Source organism: Hyperolius riggenbachi, chromosome 4 (assembly GCF_040937935.1).
Source record: "Hyperolius riggenbachi isolate aHypRig1 chromosome 4, aHypRig1.pri, whole genome shotgun sequence".
Lineage (NCBI taxonomy): Eukaryota > Metazoa > Chordata > Amphibia > Anura > Hyperoliidae > Hyperolius > Hyperolius riggenbachi.
In genome coordinates, this window is record NC_090649.1 from 462,770,908 (window position 1) to 462,792,377 (window position 21,470).

The 21,470-nt window shown below is 45.2% G+C and overlaps 1 protein-coding gene across 4 annotated transcripts in view; it reads left to right on the forward strand.

The window, feature by feature from the left end:
* Positions 1–923: 923 nt before the first annotated feature.
* Positions 924–21,470, forward strand: part of TMEM63A (transmembrane protein 63A) — a 90,613-nt gene continuing 70,066 nt past the window's right edge. Inside the window, exon 1 of one of the 4 annotated variants that reach the window (XM_068232832.1) lies at positions 924–995. Coding sequence is in view for 1 of the 4 variants with exons in the window: in XM_068232831.1 (XP_068088932.1) it covers positions 17,955–18,139 (185 nt within the window). In the remaining 3 variants the exon portion in view is untranslated. Of the gene's footprint in view, positions 996–14,193; positions 14,268–17,859; positions 18,140–21,470 lie in introns of those variants that run through there. The other 3 variants (XM_068232833.1, XM_068232834.1, XM_068232831.1) reach the window with 3 other exon arrangements.

The window sequence follows — 21,470 nt, forward strand, 5'->3', positions numbered from 1 at the left end:
ACGTCTCCTGCGTAGACTGGCTCTGACTGACGGCAGTGACAGGACCCGGTACCGAATCTGCGGGCTGCGGAGGATGGCGGCGTGGGAGCGATCTGAGCAGATGGGGCTGGAGGAAGCCCCAGGTATGTATAAATCTTTTTATTTATCATAGTTCTGGTACACTTTAAATGACAGGACAACATACCTCCCAACTTTTTGAGATGAGAAAGAGGGACACTTAAGCCCCACCTCTGCCACACCCCTGATCATATCTCCATCACACCCCTAGTCACACATTCCATAAAGATTTTATAAGAAAAATATGTTGTTTTATAATGCAAACCCCACTGGTCCTTTCCATCCTGGTTCATTTTCCTTCATATTAACATTTTAAAATTAGTAATATATCAATTTAAAAGATGGGAATAAAGTTCAGAGTCAATCAAACACATTTTTTAGTACAGAAATATATATATTTACGCAGAAAGAGAAAGAGGGACAAATTAGGAGGAAACAGGGACAGAGGGGCAGGCCAGGGCTCTCAAAGAGGAACTGTCCCTCCAAAAGAGGAGCTTGGGAGCTATGGGACAATATACTCTGTAGAGAAGATGTTGGCGCTATTTAAATACTAAATAAAAATAATATCAATAACCCCCTTACGTCAGTCTTCGCTGAAGGGCACAGGCTACAGGTCTCCCCCACAGGGGTACAGGTTACTCACAGGCGCACTGGCTACACAAGAGTTACACACATACATGGGGTACAGGGCAGGTTACACACAGGGACACAGGCTACACACAAGGGCACAGGCTACATACAGGCAGGGTACACACAAGGGCACGGGCAGATCAGTGCTGGTAGAGAACAGCGTATAGGGAAATCACATGCTGCACACTGAAGCTATAGCTGGGGCAGGAGGGAGGGAGGCCAGCACGCATGCGCAGCACTCCCACCCAGTAGGAAGTTTGTGGCCCCGCCCCCAGCTCAGGAGCTCCGGGAGTCCCAGCCGGCTGCAGGCAAGTTCTTATACTTTCTTATTAATAAATAATATTATATTGTGTGATTTGGGATTTACAGTGCGCCCCCTGTGGGTTGCCTCCGCCCCCTCCTTGGAGAAGCAGCAGGTAATGGAGAACAGGTGGGGGCTGCCCTTCCCTTCCATATGTCCTCCTGGCATCTCATCCAGTAATATTATTGTTATGTGTGACTCATCTCAGTGTGACCGGGGGATTCTGCTAGTTACAGCAACGGGGCTCTAGTATGAGAGCAATACTCTCCACTGATCTCACAGTAATACACCCAAGTCCCCTGACTTTATATATACACTATCACCCACAGAGCTGATCTCACTATCTGCTGGCTGTGGGTGATAAGGTGTAACTGCAGTTACACAGGTCATATGGGAGCAATACCCAGATCAGACAGGAGTACATGCAAGTCCCCTGACTTTATATATATCGCCCACAGAGCTGATCTCACTATCTGCTGGTTGTGGGTGATAAGGTGTAACTGCAGTTACACAGGTCATATGGGAGCAATACCCTCCACAGATCAGACAGGAGTACACCCAAGTCCCCTGACTTTATATATATCGCCCACAGAGCTGATCTCACTATCTGCTACCTGGGCAGCACGGTGGCGTAGTGGTTAGTGCTCTCGCCTTGCAGCGCTGGGTCCCTGGTTCAAATCCCAGCCAGGTCATCTGCAAGGAGTTTGTATGTTCTCCCCGTGTCTGTGTGGGTTTCCTCCGGGCACTCCGATTTCCCCCCCACATCCCCAAACCATACAGATAAGTCAATTGGTTTCCCCCTAAAATTTGGCCTTAGACTATGATACATGCACTACATTACATATGACGAGTACATTTGAAATCAGTGCCGGTAGACTTGGGCGCAGGATACAGCCGGTATATAGCTGATCCTGCTTCTGCACAAGTCCGGGCCGATTTAATTACTATTCCCCCTCCAGGCCGCCATGGATAGTGGGGGAATGATATAATTCGGCTTTCAGCTATTGCTGGAGGCCGGATTATTGTGTTTTTTAAGCAACCTCGGCTCCGACGTTACTCACTGAGCACTGCAATAGGAATGATTCCTATTGTAGTCTATGGAGGCGCCGGCTGCGCCCAAATCTAGCAGCGCTGAAAAGCTCTGCTCCGCATATGACTATGGTAGGGATTAGATTGTGAGCCCCTCTGAGGGACAGTTAGTGACAAGACAATATACTCTGTGCAGCGCTGCGTAATATGTCAGTTCTATATAAATACTTAAAAAATTAAATAAAATAAATCTGCTGGTTGTGGGTGATAAGGTGTAACTGCAGTTACACAGGTCATATGGGAGCAATACCCTCCACAGATCAGACAGGAGTACACGCAAGTCCCCTGACTTTATATATATTGCCCACAGAGCTGATCTCACTATCTGCTTGTTGTGTGTGTGATAAGGTACCACGGTCACACTGGCTTGTATGGGAGCAATATTCCCCCACTGATCAGTCAGGAAAATGCACCAATTCCTTTGGCTACTGAAACCCTGAGGGTGTTTTCACAGCAGCGATGTTATTTTTCTAAAATCGTAAACGCGCTGCATGTAGCATGTTTTTGGAGCGATTCAGCTTGAATGAATGAGCAAAAATCGTGTGCGATCGGCAAAGCGCTGCTACTAATGTATCCCTATGGATACATTCACAACATGGCTTTTGCGTTTTCAATCAAACGCGCTGCATGCAGCTTCTTTGGGGGCAATTGCGCTGTGATTCTCGTTCTATTGACGGGAATCACAAGTGCAAATCCTCCTGAAATTGTGAGATTTTGCTGCCGAATCACGACCGCGGGCCCGAACGCGATCGCCGGGAAGCGGCGGGCAAGCGCCCAGTGTGAGCCCTGACTCTGCTTGTGGGTGAATTTCAGTAAAGTGTATCTGCAGTCACACAGGCAGGCAGTGGCGTAGTATTAGGTGAGGCAGAGCAGGTGCTTAGGGCCTAGTGGGTGTCAAGGGGCTCTCTATCAGGCCTGGTGCACACCAGAGGAGTTTTTCTGAGCGTTTTGAGTTTTTGAAACCTCCTGCTAATGTTATCCTATGTGTCTGTGCACATTTGAGCGATGAGGTTTTGTAAAAAAAACAAAAAAACAAACCAAAGCATTACATTGGGAAGAGCTTTTGAAACCTCTAGCGTTTGGGGAGCTTTTCTGGTGTGTCTCAGCCCTCACTGATTGAACATTTTCTTGGCTGTGTGGAGCTTTTTGTGGTTTTCAGGGCTGTGCAATCTGGTCATTTCCCTGCACCTGAATAGCTGCTTTTTTTTTTTTTTTTTTTTTTTTTTTTTGCACTATTACTATCATCATATTTTTGCACATACTCCAGCCTTGGAGGGATTTCTGACTACAATCAGATTCAGGAGGCGGGTTTAACTGTTTTTAACTCATATTGTTGTACACAGTTCCTAAAATAAAATTGGATATTTTTCTTTGGATGTTAAGTGTGATTTGTTATCAATATGTCTCCAGAGAAGGCTTCTTTTCCTTGGGTATTGCGTCTATTTGCACAAGTACAGAACGCTCCTAGTGATGGCAGCGTGATTGGGTTGCGCGGCCGGTGCGCACATGCGCACTCCGACTGGCCCAATTGGTTTCCTAATACCGGGTGAGATTGCAGACTAATGGAGTGGCCTGTGAGGACAGCGAGGGAGGCAATGGTGTACGTGGGGCTGGTGGAAGCCCCAGGTGAGTATCAATTCTTTCTTACTTTGTCTCAGGTTCTCTTCAACATTACTGGCATCTCATTGACCTCTCTGTTCTCTCTGTCTAAACAATTCTCTGTAGGGCCAAAGATCCAAGGTCAGCTTTACTCTAGTGTTGTCCGGATCATGAACGATTCGGATCTTTGATCCGAATCTATTTAATGAGTCGATCATCCGAATCATCAAAATGAACGATTCGGATCGCAAAAGGGGCGGGGCCAGGAGCGACACGCCCCCTCTCAGCGGGCAGCTGGGTCCTGGAAGCAGAGCAGAGATGGATCGCTCTGTTAGAAGGGAGGCAGCCTTGCAGGGAGACAGGTAGATAAGAGAGAGGGGACATGGGTGCCACTGCCAGATATGTGTAGAGCACACATACTGGCTGAAACGTGCTTCTCATTATAGGCTGGCTGTTCCGTAGTGCTGCACAGTGAACACATGGGAAGCTTTTGGCTCAGCACAGCTCAGTAACTTTGCAGACAGTGTGATTGCAGGGCAAAATGATCCTCCTCCACTCGGCACTAAACAGCTGCACTTATCTTCTGGGAATGCTTTCCTTCACTGTGTGACGTTTGCATGGAAAGTACACAGATGAGCATATAGGTGAAATAAATACATGTAAAGCATATGATTGCAGCATGTGGGTATTGTGTGCACAAACATTTCTGCTCTCTGCTCGTCCCTCCTCCCTTCTCTGTCCACTCCCTGCCCTCTGTCCATCTTCTCCCCTTCTCTCTGTGTGTCCACCCCCCTCCCCTTCTCCTGTCCACAGCAGGGAAAGACCTGTCCTGCTAGTCATCTCACCCCGAATGCTTCGGTAGTAAAATGATCCGAGATTCGGATCAAAGATCCGGATCTTTTCAATGATCCGATTCGAATCATCCGGATCATTGAAAAGATCCGAACTTCCCATCTCTACTTTACTCTGGAGGGTAAGGGGGCTATGTAAATAAAAAATTACAATATAGCCACTCCCCCACGTGACCTGGCCTGTCTGCACAGGGGGAATTCGGGGGATGGTGGCAGCTTTGCACTATAGTGTATGCACAGCCTCTGCCTTCAGGTAGGGCTGATTCACACTACAAGAGTTTTTTTAAGCGCTAGTGATTTTGAAAAGCTCTTGCTAATGCAATGCAATGGGGGATTTTCTCAAAATCACATCACTTCAGTGTGAACACTCACGTAGGATAACATTAGCTAGAGCTTTTAAAATCACAAAGCGCTTAGAAAAGCTCTTGTACACTCGGGCGATTCCTCAGCGCTTTGCTGATCGCCGGCGGATCACTCGCGGTTTGGGGGTCACCGTCTGCCGTACACACGCCTGATTATCGATTGAGGCGGTCGTTATCGGCCGCCTTAATCGATGTATTTATATAGCACCGACATATTACGCAGCCCTGTACAGAGTATATAGTTTTGTCACTAACTGTCCCTCAGAGGGGCTCACAATCTAGTCCCTACCATAGTCATATGTCTATGTATGTATGGTGTAGTGCATGTATCATAGTCTAGGGTCAATCTAGGGGGAAGCCAATAAACCTATCTGTATGTTTTAGGGATGTGAGAGAACATACAAACTCCTTGCAGATGTTAACCTGGCTGCGATTTGAACCGGGGACTTAGCACTGCAAGGCGGGAGTGCTGCCCACTATGCCACCGTGCTGCCCACTACGCCACCGTGCCGGTGTGTACGAGGCTTTAAAATGCTGGACAATCGGCGTTGCAGATTTTTTCATAGATACAATTGTGAAGAGTTCAAATGCTGTGGATTGAACATGAGCTTTTCTTTCAAGCTGAAAGATCTAAACAATACAATCATTTAAAAGTGCACCAGTTTGTTCCAGGTGAGAAGCAATCCACTGATTCCTGCATCAGTCCAGTATTGACCCTTATACCATACGGTTACGCTATCAGTCGTGAGTGTGATGTGTTGCATGCGTTGGCGTCTGGCCTGTGCTATTATTATTATTTATATAGCGCCATCGACATATTACGCAGCGCTGTACAGTGTATATATATATATCTTGTCACTATCTGTCCCTCAAAGGAGCTCACAATCTAATTCCTACCATTGCCATATGACTATATTATGTAGTGTAAGTACTGTAGTCTAGGGCCAATTTTAGGAGTGCCCGGAGGAAACCCACGCAGACACGGAGAGAACATACAAACTCTTTGCAGATAGTGCCCTGGCTGGGATTCGAACCAGGGACCCAGCGCTGCAAGGCGAGAGAGCTAACCGCTACGCCACCGTGCTGCCCGTGCTATGATTTGATCTTGTGGTTGGACGAAACCTTCCTTTTTTTTCACACCGCTTGGTCTGGCAACTTCATTCCAAGTAACAGGACTCAGATCTGGTTAAACATGTTTGCCCTCTTGTCTAGAGCTGGAATTTGTGGCCAGAGAATGCAGATATATTATGTTAGTGTACTGAGCTATCGCCCGCACAGATAAAAGCATTAGGTAATGAAGCAGGTAAGGCCTAGACCAGAGATCTCTGACACCTCTCATAGAGGAGTGTTTGGTATAGCACATGCCCAAAAGTGGTGCTAAGCGCTCTCTGTCCACGCCTGGAACACACAACCTGCTATGCTTGTACTATTAAAGCGGAATAAAATCCAGCATTTTTTCTTTGCTCTAAAAAAATATTTACAGCATATTATATACAACCAGCATTTTTTTTTCTCACTAGAACAGCATTCAAAGGGTTACACAGGACTTTGGACACAAACAGACACTCCAAGCATGTCTGCCTTTAATGCAAGATGAATAAAAGCAGTTATAAATAAAATGCAAAGGCAGCTCACAAAGCAAAAAACTGTACTTTTGGGGACCTGTCGTTTCTAAATGAATAATAATAATACTTATGCACAAATGCAAATATGATAACCGTATGGCCTATAAATGTAAGAAAACATGTTTTTAATGAATATTATGTCACGGTTTATACCGCTTTAACGCAGCAAACAAGCAGAATCGATGCACGGAATTGTGCCAAATACAAACACATTCTACTGGGACAGTTTATAAGGACGAAAAGGTTTTATATTGGTATGAGGCTGATGATATTTAATGCCAGAAAACTCTTTCTCAGCCTATATAGCTAAACTTGTGAACTCAGAATTTACGATGCTTCTGTGACAATCCAACTCCCAGGTCTGTGAGCATGGTGTAAACAAGGATTCTTATCTCAGCTAACAACCTCCCATCCCATTTAGTTGTTCTGTTTCACTTAACCCTCCTGGCGGTTTGTCAAAATCCGCCAGGGGGCAGCAAATACGTTTTTTTTTTTAAATTTTTTTTTCTTCATGTAGCGAGACGAGGCATCCCCCCAGCCCCTCTGATCGCCGCCGGCGATCGGAGATCAAGAGATCCCGTTCAAAGAACGGGATCTCCTGGAGGGCTTCCCCCGTTGCCATGGCGACGGGGCGGGATGACGTCATCGACGTCGTGACGTCAAAGGGGACTCCGATCCACCCCACAGCGCTGCCTGGCACTGATTGGCCAGGCAGCGCACGGGGTCTGGGGGGGGGGCGGCTGCGGCGACGCGTTTAGCGGCGGATCGGCGGGTAGCGGCGGCAATCGGGCACTGCACGCAGCTAGCAAAGTGCTAGCTGCGTGCAGCAAAAAAAAAAATTATGCAAATCGGCCCAGCGGGGCCTGAGCGGTGCCTCCCGGCGGCATAGCCCGTGCTCAGCACGGGCTTACCGCCAGGGAGGTTAAGGCAACTTAATGACATATATTTATGCTTGAAAAAAATCTATGTATCCCCTTTTGATGTTGCATGTATTGAGCTGTCTGTACCATCAGCCTGCAAGCAAACAGGATTTAAGCCTGACGAAGGCTGCAAGGCCGAAAGCTTGCTTGTTCTTATTGTTTTTAGTTAGCCAATAAATAGTATCAACCTGGTTTAAAACGTCTTGTTTTTATTGATGGCTGACACTGTACCCTACTGCTACTTTTAATGGACCACGATTGCAAAAAATTGTAAAATTTTAAATTAATGAAAACATAAATAAAAAGTACTTTTCTCCCAGAGTAAAATGCGCTATCAATTACATTATTTCTCTATTGCTGTCACTTACAGTAGCTAGTAGAAATCTGACAGAAATAACAGGTTGTGTCCATCTCCTCTTGGGGGATTCTTAGGGTTTTCTTTATTTTCAAAAGCACTGGTGAAAGGCAGTTGCTCAGTGCAACTGCTATTATGCCTGGTACACATCATGCAGTTTCCCATCAGATAGAAGGGTCGATAATTTCCGACAGATCCGAACGGTTTTCCGATTGTTTTTCTGATCACTTCTATGCAAATTGATTCTAAAAACAATCGTAAATCAGATCAGACCTGTCGTAATTTATTTATTTGACCCATCTATCTCATGGGAAATTGCATGGTGTATACCAGGCAGTGTGCAAACAGGTGGTGTAGGTGAAAGAGAAAGGGAAGGGAGTGTCAGCCTGCATCTTTGTATAGATTGTTTCCAGGGAGTGCGTTTGTAAACCGTAAATTAAATACTGAGAATCCCCCATCAAGAGATGGACTAGTCAAAAAACATGTCAGTTCTGTCAGATTTCTATCAACTACTGCAAGTGAGAAGCAACATACCGGTAGGAAAAAAGTAATTTATAGCTCATTTTACTCTGGAAGAAACATACTTCTTGTATTTTTGAATGTGTTTACATGTATTATAAATTTTAAAATGTTTTTTTGCGATAGTGGTCCTTTTAAACAGTCAGACAAGGGATGTACCTAGGCCCCAGCCAGGGCTATACCTGTTGGACCATCCAGAGGATTCCCACTACTGAGGTAAGTATTCAGTTATATTTCTCTCTTTCACTTCAGGTACCCTTTAAGGGATAGGATAGGATGGTAATTTAATAAGCAATGACATTGTATTGTTACTTTATGTCTAATTTAAAGCTGAATACATGATGCAGCAAAATTGCGTTGTCGGAAAACGTTCAGTTCATTGGCCAAAGCTAACGTAAGGATACTGATACTTATAGCATGAAAGTGATGTGACAGGTGGTATCGATATGCTAGTTGAATGGTAATTGTTTAAAATTTTATTTTTTTTACACAACAGGATCGTTTTTTGGGGTCCCCCCCTCCCCCTTTCTGGGTTAACTTGATGGGCAGATATCTAAACGCGGGTCTTGCAGCATTTCTGCTGATTTCTGAGGCGATTCAGCCTCAATGTTAAGTATAGGAAAATGGAAAATCGCTCTGAAAAACGCTACATCAGAGTGATTTTCCAAGCGGTTTTGTTACAGAAGCTGTTCAGTTACAACTCTACTGTAACAAAATATAAAAAAAACACTAAACCAAAACACTCCAAAAATCGCTAGGCATGTTTACAAAATCGCTCTGAAAAAACACTTCAAAAAGCGCTCAGTGTTTACGATTACGCTAGTGTTTTTTGATGTGCACTGGGCCAAAGACAATATTCAAGAAATAAGAGAACCAGGTCATACGTGAATGGTATAATTGTATTGTTAAAGGGGTTGTGTGTTCATCTAAGGATTTTAGGAAGGGTTGTTAGGTGGCGTCAGTATTTGGGTGTGTGAAGTACATTCAGCTAGGTGATAATTGGCACATCTTGTATAATAACTTATTTTGGCAACGGTAGCATTTCAATGTTTCTTCATAGCCTTGGCACTGCCTCTTGCTGTATTCACAGGAGAGTTGTATATTTAATTATGAGAAAGGATCGTTGTAGTATAGTTTTTTTTGCAGTTTCTTATGGTGGCGTGGCTTGCTTAGCATAGCAAAAGTGGCCGTGGCATGTTTCCAGAGACCGTCAGAATACATTGTCATATTACAAAAGACTGAATAATACGCACTAGTTTATAGCTCACTGGATGGGAAGTTATAAAACATTAAACACTTATGTAAATTATATAAATTGCCATCTCTGCCAGACAGTGACAGACTGACTGTTGTCTTCTGACTACGAGAGCCAGTCCAAGCTCCTCCCCCCAGCAGCTTGGTCACGCCCCCGCTTATATTTTGGAGGATGGTGAAGAGGGGTCGAGGCCTCTCCTCCCAAAACACAGTGCAGCTCTGGGGAATATGACACATTTATCTGCAGAGTCATTTTCCACATTGTGATTCATTTACCAAGGCTGAGTGCCATTAATGGCGCCAGTCAACGGCGAACGATTGCTCTATCGATTGTTCTGTTGATTCGAGTTTTGGAATGATTCTTTTTAGTTTTATTGGATTGATTATAATTTTCTCCCCATTGTTGGACCTGAGCGGTTATTTCTGATTGATAGCAATGATTAGATCGGACTGTCAATCATTTGGGAAATTTGATTAATGTGCGCCTTCAGGGTGCATACACACATCCAATTCTGATTAGCCAATCACTGCAGTTTTACCACCTCCATGTAGCATGAGGGCCAACAGATTTTTAAAGCACACCTGAACTGAGATGGATTTTTTTTCCCTTTGAATCAATGCACATTGCCTGGCTGTCCTGCTCATCCTCTGCCTCTACTACAGTAAATTTAGCCATAGACCCTGAACAAGCATGCAGATTTGGTGTTTCTGACTGAAGTCTGACTTCTGCTTGTTTCAGGTGTGTGATTCAGACTCTAAGCCTAATCAAAGGAATCAGCAGGGCTGCCAGGCAACTGGTATTGTTTAAAAGAAAATAAATATGGCAGCCTCCATATCCTTCTTCCTGCAGGTGTACTGTAATACTATGAACAGATTGTGTAGGTAAACTCTCATACTACATGGAAGTGGTAATATTGAACAATTATCGGTCCGTCAACGTTTATTATGCTTACCCAAGTTGGGTTTACTCTGCCTCCTTTCCTCCAGGGCTGTGGAGTCGGTGCAAAAATCTTCTGACTCCAACTCCGACTCCTCAGTTTCTGAAACCACGACTGACTCCAACTCCGGGTACCCAAAATGGCTCCGACTCCTTAGTCTAATACTTAACAGGGCTGTGGATTTTGTACAAAAATCATGAGACTCTTGACTCCGGGTGCCCAAACTTGCCCCAACTCAGACTCCTCGACTCCGACTCCACAGCCCTGCTTTCCTCCCCCCCCCCCATACTGTTTTGGTAGGTTGTGAGGTTGGTCAGTGATATGCCCACAGTTTTGAGTGAGGCAGGGAACACACTTGCAGGGCCGTTTTCCCCCGCGATTCCCAGGTTTCCGTCTGGTTTTTGCGGTTGCATTTAATGCGAACATTTTACCGCATGAGTTCACGCGTTTGCAGCGGCATGCACTGTATTCGAGCGTGCGGGAAAAAGCCGAAAACATTTTAGAAAATGGCAAAACGCGCACAAATGAATGTAGCGTGTTCCCTGCCTGAATGCAACATTTATGCTAATTTTATCCAAACATATGCAGGTTGGGAATGGACCAGCCACGTGCAGCAGCTGATGATTTTGATTGGTCCATTTTCAGACCGGGAGCACACTTTGCAGAATTGCATGTGTTAGGCCTTGTTCACATTGCGTTCCAATGGCCTTCGCACTGGGCGTTTTTTGTCGAGGTTTTTTCTTGCGATTCCCGGTGCTTGGGTAGGCGGTGCGGTTTTGTTAGAAGCGCTTTTCTAAGCGCTTTTCCAGAGCGTTTTTTTTTAAATTCACTTCCTGATGTCAGTCAGGAAGTGAACTCTTTGACCCGGTAAAGAATAAATACAACATATTTATTCTTAAAAACGCAAACGCAATCGCTGCACAAAGCGATATTGTGAGCGGTTCACGTTTTTCCTATACCTTCCATTGAGGCGGAATCACCTCAAAAAAGGTACAGGCACCGCTATGCTGAGCAGATCAGAAACGGACTACTCAGATGTCAACTCTCTCGTAGGGAATCATTGCACAAGCGGTTTTAGAGCGATTTTGAAAAACATCTGCGCTTGAAAAAGCGCCCCTAGTGTGAACGAGTCCTTACTCCTGAAAAACACATGCAAAAGTGTGCTCCCAGCCACAAAGCTGCATAAATTAGCATCAACTCAGAATCCATTAGTATTTCGATACCATCCCTAGTCAGTATTGTGCTTGGGATTCCTGTACAAAGCAAAGAATAATATTCAGACAGGGCTTGATTTACAGCAAGGCACTGTAGGCAAGTGCCTACAGGCGTCTTATGATGGAAAGGCAGCTCACTCCCTTCCCCTAGCACCTTCCTCCTTCCCTATGCAGAGTCCAGAGTGGAGTGTAAATGAGAGGTCACTCGCCCAGCTCTCAGCATTTCAGTGACGAGATCTCCCTTCAGCCTGGAGACACCTCTAGCTACTTAATACTGAGGGTACCTCTGGCTACCTAATACTAAGGGGCACATGTAGCTACCTATGATGGGCAAGGGAAGTAAGGGAGAAGTGACAGCTGGGCCAGTCAGCGCACTTGCGGTGCGGCTCGGCGGGGGTTTGTAAGTCAATGGAAAGTGAAGTCTAGAATGCCAGGACATCTGTGCCTATAGGCTACAGTGATGTAAATCCGGGCCTGTATTCAGATTATGCTGATCTGCTGTCTGTAGGTTACAGATGTAACATAATGCGATCATTGCAATCTGTTTATTTATCTCCAGCGCTGGGCGAGGCCGGCGGAGCTCAATGTCACTCCTATGAGTCCACATTAACATTGGCTCACTTCCATCGTACTTTGTGAGAAAATACAGCGAGACTACTCCCTGTATCCATGCAAAGGAGCCTGCTTAAAGGGGAACCCCGGCCAGCTAAAAAAAACAAAAATCTTTAGAAGCCCTGGAGTGACATATAGTAGAATGCAGTACATTTTTACCCAGATTTATGGTAATTTTTCCTGGTTTCAGCATCAGAAACATTTCCTATATTTATAAATTTGTGTGTGTATTTAGCTCTGTCCTTCCAGTGAGGCTTAAGGTGCGTACACACATGCGACTATAGTCGTTTGTAACGATCGTTCCCCGATCTTTACCAACGACGATCGTTACAAAAAACGAACCACCGACTATTAAGGCAAACGACGAACGAGCCAAATCGCTACAAAAGAAAGTTCTGTCTCGGCGGATATTAACCAACGACGATCGTTTGCAAAAGTAGTACATCGTTGGAAACGGTCGTTCGCACTAGGCTTGACATGCGCATTTCCCAATTTCTCCGTGAAACTTCTCATTTTTACGCGCACGCGCAATAGTTGCTTTACGTGATGTAACGTTCGTTCTAACGATCAGATCGTTACACACCTTTTAAAACTAACTTTACTTAGGTCGTTCTTTCATCAATTAAAAGTTCGTTCGTCGTCCTCAACGAACGATCGTTGTCGCATGTGTGTACGTAGCATTAGCCTAGGCTGTTTAGTTATGTGGAATTCTCCTCCTAGAGCATTCTGGGAGACCAGCATTATTTTCACTGGCTTTTGAACTCTCAGAAACAAACATTCCACAGAGCTGCTCCTGACAGGATTAAAGATGTCACCACCAGTGATGAATTCCAGAATTTAAATCAGGGAGAGGGAAGCTATTGCAATGGGCAAACACTGACTAAATAGTTTATAAGTGAATATTGTATTAAAAAAAAAAAAAAAAAATGCATTACTTTATTTTCACTCCAATTCTTTTTAATTAAAGTTTTACAATTAAGTGTAGAAATAAGTCAGTTATGTTTCCTATGTGGCCAGGCTGAAAGCTTATAGCTTATTATTATTATTATTATTATTATTATTAAACCTTCTCATAACAACTGGACATTTTTGATCTTTGAATTGCTGTATCTGCGTCCTCTCTCCTTCTGCCTGACACCAGTTTCTGCCTTTGTCTCTTCCCCTTACCTGCTGTGCCCGTGATAAGTCCTTTGAGCTTGCAGAAACCAGAGTTGGCAGCCGTCAGTTGGGAGGGGGATAAGACGGCAAGGTACACTCCCATACAGCAGGCTGCTAACCAAATTTGGGCAGAAAGATACGTGGGGTCTAACCCAAGTCCGGAGTTTCCTGCATGAAATAAACTCGAAATTAACCAAAACAAGAAAAGACCTAAACATTTTAGAAAAACACATTCTCCTCAATAAGAAAATGGACAAAGCCTTGTCTAAAATAAACAGACTTATCAGTCAAGGTGAGAGCCACATTTTGATCCCCACTTATTGTACAAAATGGGAAAAGATTCTCGGTTGCTCCCTAGATAACGAATGGCCTAGGATTTGGAAAGCCAACTGGGAGATCCAAGATACAGAACTCCAGCTTGTCCAATATAAGACCTTAGCCAGATGGTACATGACACCAGCCCGTATTCAAACATTTTCAAGACAAAAAGAATTTTGCTGGAGGTGTGGGCAGGAGGGAGGAACAGAGATGCACATGTGGTGGACCTGCCCAGTAATTAAGAACTTCTGGGAAAAAATATGTAATTTTAGCAGCGAGCTACTAGAGGAGAATTTCGAGCTGACAGCCAGTGAAGCTATCTTTGGCATCTCAAGCCCAGAAAGCAGTAAAGGTAGTACTTTAATCAAAGAAATTGGCTCTAAGGTCGCAAAAAATATCATAGTAGATAAATGGAAAGACTCATCCCCGCCAAGTCTTGACGTCTGGATCAACAGAATGAATCAGGTATGTGGTGGTGAAGTGCATGGGGTAAATGATAAAACTAGCTATATACCTTTCTTAGTCTGTTCGAAAGCGTTAAGATCCTGTAATAACTTGTGGCAATCACTTATAAAAAAATATCTGGACAAAACATAAGCTTCTGGCACATGTGGATTGGAGGGCAAGACCGACATGGCTGAGATGGGGTAATGATAGGCACATGGTGGGTCGAGGTTCGTGTTAGACTGAGTGTGTGCATGTAATGAGTGCTGGATGAGGATGATAATGGTATAAAAGCCTACTGGTGGTTGATTGAGTGATTAGCGTGTGGTTAGAATGAGGAGGGGAGTAAGGGGTATGGGAAGACGTTAGAAATATGAGCGTAATTGTCAATACACGATGTTATAATAAAATTAACATATGCACCTATCAAACCATGATGATGGCATTACCCAGTACTGGCCAACAGCTGTGGAAGGCTGAGACGCCATTGGCTGACAAACTTCCCATACCAGGTATGCTTCTGAGTTTGAAAAAAAAAAAAAAAAAAAAAATTTTTAGCAGGCACATATTAGAAAGGTTATTCCTTTTCCATGCCCCGTCCAATCACACTTCATGGAGTCCGAGTTAAAGCAAGACTCCGGACAGAGCTATTTCCTTGGGGTGCCCATACATTAGTCAATATTGCGGCTCAATCGTCCTTCCGATTCGAAAAAATGTTATCAAATTTGAACAGAATCGGTGCTTCCCGATAGATCATTCAGTCAATTTCCGGCCAAAATCGCTCAAGTGGATTTGATCGGGAATGATGGAAAATTCTCCATCGCGAGGGCTGGATCGGTGTGCAGCGGTAACGTTGTTCAATATTGCGTTGGCCGATGGACCCTCCGGCCGGTCTCCCCCAAGTGTATGTGTGCCCCTTGCCTGTGAAGTCTCACCTCCCTGCCTGTGCGACTTCTGACCTCCGGCGTCACCGCGAATGCCTGTTCCACGTAACGCTAATTCATGTGTGATGTCACTTCATGTGCCAAGTCAGGTGGTACTGGCGCTCTGAGGCCAAACCCCGGAGGAGGCCAGGAGTTATGAGAGGTGTGCCTTACACTGGGCAACATAGGCAGGTGCTTGGGGCCTAGTGTTTTTCAAGGGGCCCAACAGCCACCTTTTCTGACCTCTCTCCACTTCACCTAACCAAAAAGACCACAACGGGGGGCCCAAATCTACTACCTTGTCTAGGGCCTCATTACATCTTAAAGGATAACTGTAGCGAGACGTAAGTGGAGGCTGCCATATTTGTTTCCTTTTAAGCAATACCAGTTGCCTGGCTGTCCTGCTGATCCTCTGCCTCTAATAGATTTAGGCATAGCCCCTGAACAAGCATGCAGCAGATCAGATGTTTCTGACATTGTCAGATCTGAAAAGATTAGCTGCATGCTTGTTTCTGGTGTTATTCAGACACTACTGCAGCAAAATAGATCAGCAGGGCTGCCAGGCAACTGGTATTGTTTAAGAGGAAATGAATATGGCATCCTCCGCATACCTCTGGCTACAGTTGCGGCCAGGCAGGCGGCGGCAGGACAATTTCTAACAGATTTCAGGCTGTAACCTACTGGAAATCAGTGTGCAATGTGTGGGCAGGCAGCAGATCCCTCTCTGATCAGATTACATGGAGTTGGATCTACCACGTTTCTCCCAAAAATAAGACAGTATATTCATTTTTGCATCTAAAGATGTGCTAGGGCTTATTTTCAGGAGAGGTCTTATATTTCTATGAAGACACAAGCTCCTGTGCTGTATGTCGTCTGCTGTGTCCTCCTGCCTTCCCCACTGTGCCGCCTCTTCCTCTGCTGGATCCACCTCTTGTGTGCCCCTGTGTCCCCCTTGTACCTTCAGTGTCCTCCTGGTGTCCCCCTCTGTACCTGTGTCCTCCTCTATCCCCTGTCCTCCTTTGACCTGTGTTCCCCTATGCCCTCTGCTGTCCTTCATGTCCTCCTGGTGTCCTCCACATCCTCCTCTTACCCCCAGCTCTATGTAGCTGTGTCCCAGAGCTTCAGGCTACGGGGACTACTCACTGAGTAGCAGTGATTGGCCCCGTGTGAGAGCCATGGTCCTGCCCGTGAGACCATCGGCTCCAGTAATAACACAAGCTGCCATATTTTTTTCCCCTTAGGGCCCTTTTCCACCTGCAGTCGCTAGCGTTCACGCTGAACGCTAGCGATTGCTGAATCGCAAAACCGGCGATTCCCCGACGTTCGCGGCCGCGATTTTGCTATGCTATGCACTGCATAGCAAAATCGCGGCAAATATCGCTCCGCCGTGCGTTCGCGTTCCCGTCAAAAGCGAATCGCGGTAGTGGAAATGACCTACCGCGATTCCTATGTTAAAAAGCAAACCGTAGTGATTGTAAAATCGCTAGCGGTTTGCGTTTTTGCGATTCAGCCAGCGCAAACGCGCTGGTGGAAAAGGGCCCTTACTGTTGCTAAGACTTACTTTAGGGGTGGGGCTTATATTTCTAGCAGGCTTAAAATTCCTGCTAGGGCTAACTTCTGGGGATATCTTAACTTTGGGGAAAGAGGTTATCTAATGGTGGATCTGGCCACATATCATACCACAGATAAGTAATGTATTCCTCTGTATTCCGTTCCGCTGTATTTCAGCAATATATTTTTCCATCTTCTTGGCTGGTGTTTTTTATGACGTAAAATAACATTAGTTCTTAATTTAGTTCCGCTTGTACAAAGAGAGCTCTCATCTCCTCTGCCAGAGGCCGCATCAGTGAGCCGCGTTATACGCCCGCAGTTTCACCTCCTGGAACGCCTGAGCTCATCATTCATAAACAGTCATACGTTATTCCGAGGAATCGCCTGCCAGGAATCAGGGAGGCTGCCGTTGCTGACTGTGTGCTGAGAATACTGCCAGCCTGGCTGTCATGCTGAACCTGGGCAGCTCGGTGGCGTGTTGGTTAGCGCTCTCCTCTTGCAGTGCTGGGTCTCAGGTTCAAATCCCAGCGACGGCACTATCTTCATGGAGTTTGTATGTTCTTGCTGTGTCTGCACGGGTTTCCCCCAGGCACTCTGGTTACCTCCCACATCCCAAAAACATACAGATAAGTTAATTGGCTTCCCCCTAAATTGGCCCTAGACTACAACCTTGTTAATCATCATGATTTTCCTGTATAAATTGTTAGTTGTTACGATAAAAAATGTCAGTTAAATATATCATATAGGAGACACACTCCGTAATATTTGAGAAGTGAAATGAAGTTTATTGGATTTACAGAAAGTGCACAATAATTGTTTAAATTAAATTAGGCAGGTTCATAAATTTGTCATTTTATTGATTCCAAAACCTTTAGAACTAATTATAGGAACTCGAATTGGCTTGGCAAGCTCAGTGACCCCTGACCTACATACACAAGTGAATCCAATTATGAGAAAGAGTATTTAAGGGGGTCAATTGTACGTTTCCCTCCTCTTTTAATTTTCTTTGAAGAGTTGCAACATGGGGGTCTCAAAACAACTCTCAAATGACCTGAAGACAAAGATTGTTCACCATCATGATTTAGGGGAACTATACAGAAAGCTGTCTCAGAGATTTCAGCTGTCTGTTTCCACAGTTAGGAACATATTGAGGAAATGGAAGACCACAGGTTCAGTTCAAGTTAAGGCTCGACGTAGCAGACCAAGAAAAATCTCGGATAGACAGAAGCGATGAATGGTGAGAACAGTCAGAGACAAGACACAGACCACCACCAAAGACCTACAACATTGTCTTGCTGCAGATGGAGTCACTGTGCATCGTTCAACCATTCGGCGCACTTTACACAAGGAGATGCAGTATGCGAGAGTAATGCAGAGGAAGCCTTTTCTCCGCCCACAGCACAAACAGAGCCGCTTGAGGTATGCTAATGCACATTTGGACAAGCCAGCTTCATTTTGGAATAAGGTGCTGTGGACTGATGAAACTAAAATTGTTATTTGGGCACAAAAAGGGACGTTATACATGGAGGGAGGGAAAACTCAGCATTCCAAGAAAAACACATTTCACTGATTCCCCCGGTGGTTAATGAGCAAAGGTGGCCATACACAGATTCAACCAACAGATAGATTTCTGTCACATGCCTGTCAAGTCGAATCTGACAGGAATCTATCTGAAATCGCGCGGGGAAACTATGCCATAGGGTACAATGGAGCCACCGGCCGAATCGCTAGCGCAAGCGATTCGGCGGCGCCGCCATTGTACCATATGGCATAGTTCCCTCTCGCAATTTGCCTGCAAGGAATCTATGCGGGAATCGCGCCAGTGGAAACGAGCCCTAAGGTCCCCGACAGCTCCTGCGCAAAGTACTGCAATGGCTTGAAGTCTCGTTAGCGCCCGTCGTGTAACGTCACGTGATGTCACGCATACACGCCGGAAGATGGATCGGGAGAGTGCTCGTCGTCAGGGAGAGGTCACTGCATTCATCTTCCTGCATTGCGACGTAAAAATGTAGCTTTAGGATTTTTTTTAGCTGCGGAGGACACCTTGGAGATGGTTCAGTGATCTGTGACTACTTGTGTGGACTTTACACCTGCGGTAGTGCTGCGCATTTAGATTCCAGTCATTTACCTTTGTAGGTGGATTTGGTATTGAAGCTTGTCTCCATGCACAGCTCCAAATAATACTCTCCAATAGCTGAGTGTCCAACTCCAAATATAACCTTTCTGGATCAAGGAGGCTGCTGCAGCTAAGAATCTTGTCTTAACAAAACATTGCTTTGTGATCAGAAGCTTCTTAGGTGGAATGAGTTAAAGGGGAACTGAAGTAAGAGGTATACAGAGGCTGCCATATTTATTTACTTTTAATCAATACCAGTTACTTGGCAGCCCTGCTGGTCTATTTCTCTGCAGTAGTCAGTGTTCTCCCCAGGCTCTTTTAGCCGGGTGCTCCACCCGGCTAGATTTGGTGACCACCCGGCTGGCATTGGCTCACCTCCTCACCACCTCCTATGCTGTAAGCAGAGTTGCCCTGCATTTTCATCTCTCCCCACCCGGCTGCTTTTTCATGCCACCCGGCTACTATTTCATGCCACCCGGCTGGAAAATAATTCTGGGGAGAACACTGGTAGTATTTGAATAACACCAGAAACAAGCATGCAGCTAGTCTTGTCAGATCTGACTTCTAAGTCTGAAATACCTGGTCTGCTGCATGATTGTTCAGGGGGTATGGCTAATAGTATTAGAGGCAGATGATCAGCAGGGCTGCCAGGCAACTGGTATTGCTTAAAAGGAAGTAAACATGGCAGCCTCCATATACCTCTCTCTTCAGTTCCCCTTTAACAGCAGGCTCCATGGACAGAGATCTGTTTTAGACTCAGTCATGCTGTATAGATTCCTAGAGGACAGGATACAGAGGAAATTGCAGTCTCAGGAAGTGTCTGGAGCAGCTGGGCCCCTGACCAGGCATTTTCCATTGCTCACAAATAGGGTGGGAGATTTGACAGGAGAAAGGGAAGAATAGGGCAGACAGGTTTGCAGCTGCCTTTCTTGCTCATTAACCACAGGGAGAATCAGTGAAATGTCAGCGGTGCGCGCAGGTGCAGTAGCGTCTGCAGTGTGTGGCAATATTTATCATCTGCACTCCTGTGCAGGTGCAACCGCGGCTTTCCGGTGGGCTGTGGCGAAATTAGCCAAGACTAATCGCATCCGATCTACTGCGCAGGCACAAGTCGTCTACACAGTAGAGCAGCCCGATCGGGCTCGGCCATTTCCGCCGTGGGCCCATCGGAAAGCTGCTGTTGCGCCTGCGCGGGAGTACAAATCTTAAATATTGACATGTGACGGTTCGAGAGGCTGCCAGAGCTGGATCGCCAAGGATTAGGAGGACACAGGAGGCCTCATTAGGATCCAGAGGCTTCCTCCCGAGGTAAGTACCCCAAACGGGAAGTTTTCCTTATTACAGATTACCTTTAAGATTGGCGTTTTAAAAGGGAGCCAAAACACTTATTTGCTGGTCGAAAAAGCATCACATTTAAGTCTTGCACAAAATACTTCAAATTAATACAGGTCAAGGGCTCATATGCAACTTCTCATGCAGAGTCCTAGATAATGGCCGGAGGTGTGTTTTGCAGTATATCACCGCTTCCTCAGAGGCACACGAAATAACATATACTGTCAGTTCGTTAAAGCGTAAAAACTTCCCATGTATCTGTGATGCCAACAAGAAACATCCCTCCTCACTAGTGAGGTGCATGGGAAGCTTTTACACTTTCTGGAGCTATGTTATTTCGTGTGCCTCTGAGGAAGTGGTGGTACACCACGAAACACATCATCTGGGACTCTACATGAGAAGTTGCATGCTAATCCTTAACCTGCATTAATTGGAAGAATTTTGTACAATAATTACATGTGACGCTTTTTCAACCAGCTAATCAGTGTTTTGGTTCCTATTAAAACCCCAATCTTAAAACCAGTGGGAAAAAAATGCCTGGTCTCCCAGAATGCTCTGGGAGGAAAATTTCGCATTGCTAATCAGCCTAGGCTAAACATCACTGGTAGGGCGGGGCTACATACCAGTATACAGCAATATATAGCATATAGGAAGTAGTTTTGATGCTGAAACCAGGAGAATTACCGTAAAAATGGGTATCCAGAATAATTTGCTGATTTTTACTATATGTCACTACAGGGCCTCTTTTTAGTATTATTAAAATTGCTTTCTCCACTCCTATTGGCAGCCAGCTTAGAATTTCTCTTCTTTGCAACCCTCACAGCATCACCTCATTTTGTATACAGACCATTCGTAAATCCCCACCTTGTAGCACAGGTAATTACCGCATGGAAGCAGGAGCCCTTGTAACTCATTTTAAAGAGGAACTGTAATGAAAATAACACAATGAATAAAATTGCTTATTTTTTTTACAATATTCATTTATAGGTTATTTAGTCAGTGTTTACCCATTGTGAAATCTTTCCTCTCCCTAATTTACCTTCTGAAATATATCAATAATGGTGACTTCTTTAGTTCTGCCAGGTTATTTCTCACAATGCAACGAGGTTCACAGACAGGAAACTGCCAGGACCATGGTCATGACATCACACTGTGGGAGGGGTTTCACCACAATATCAGCCATACAGACCCCCTGATGATCTACTTGAGAAAAGTAAGAGATTTCTCATGGGAAAGGGGGTATCAGCTACTGATTGGGATGAAGCTCAACCCTGGGTAAAGCTGGCCATACACTGGCCCGAT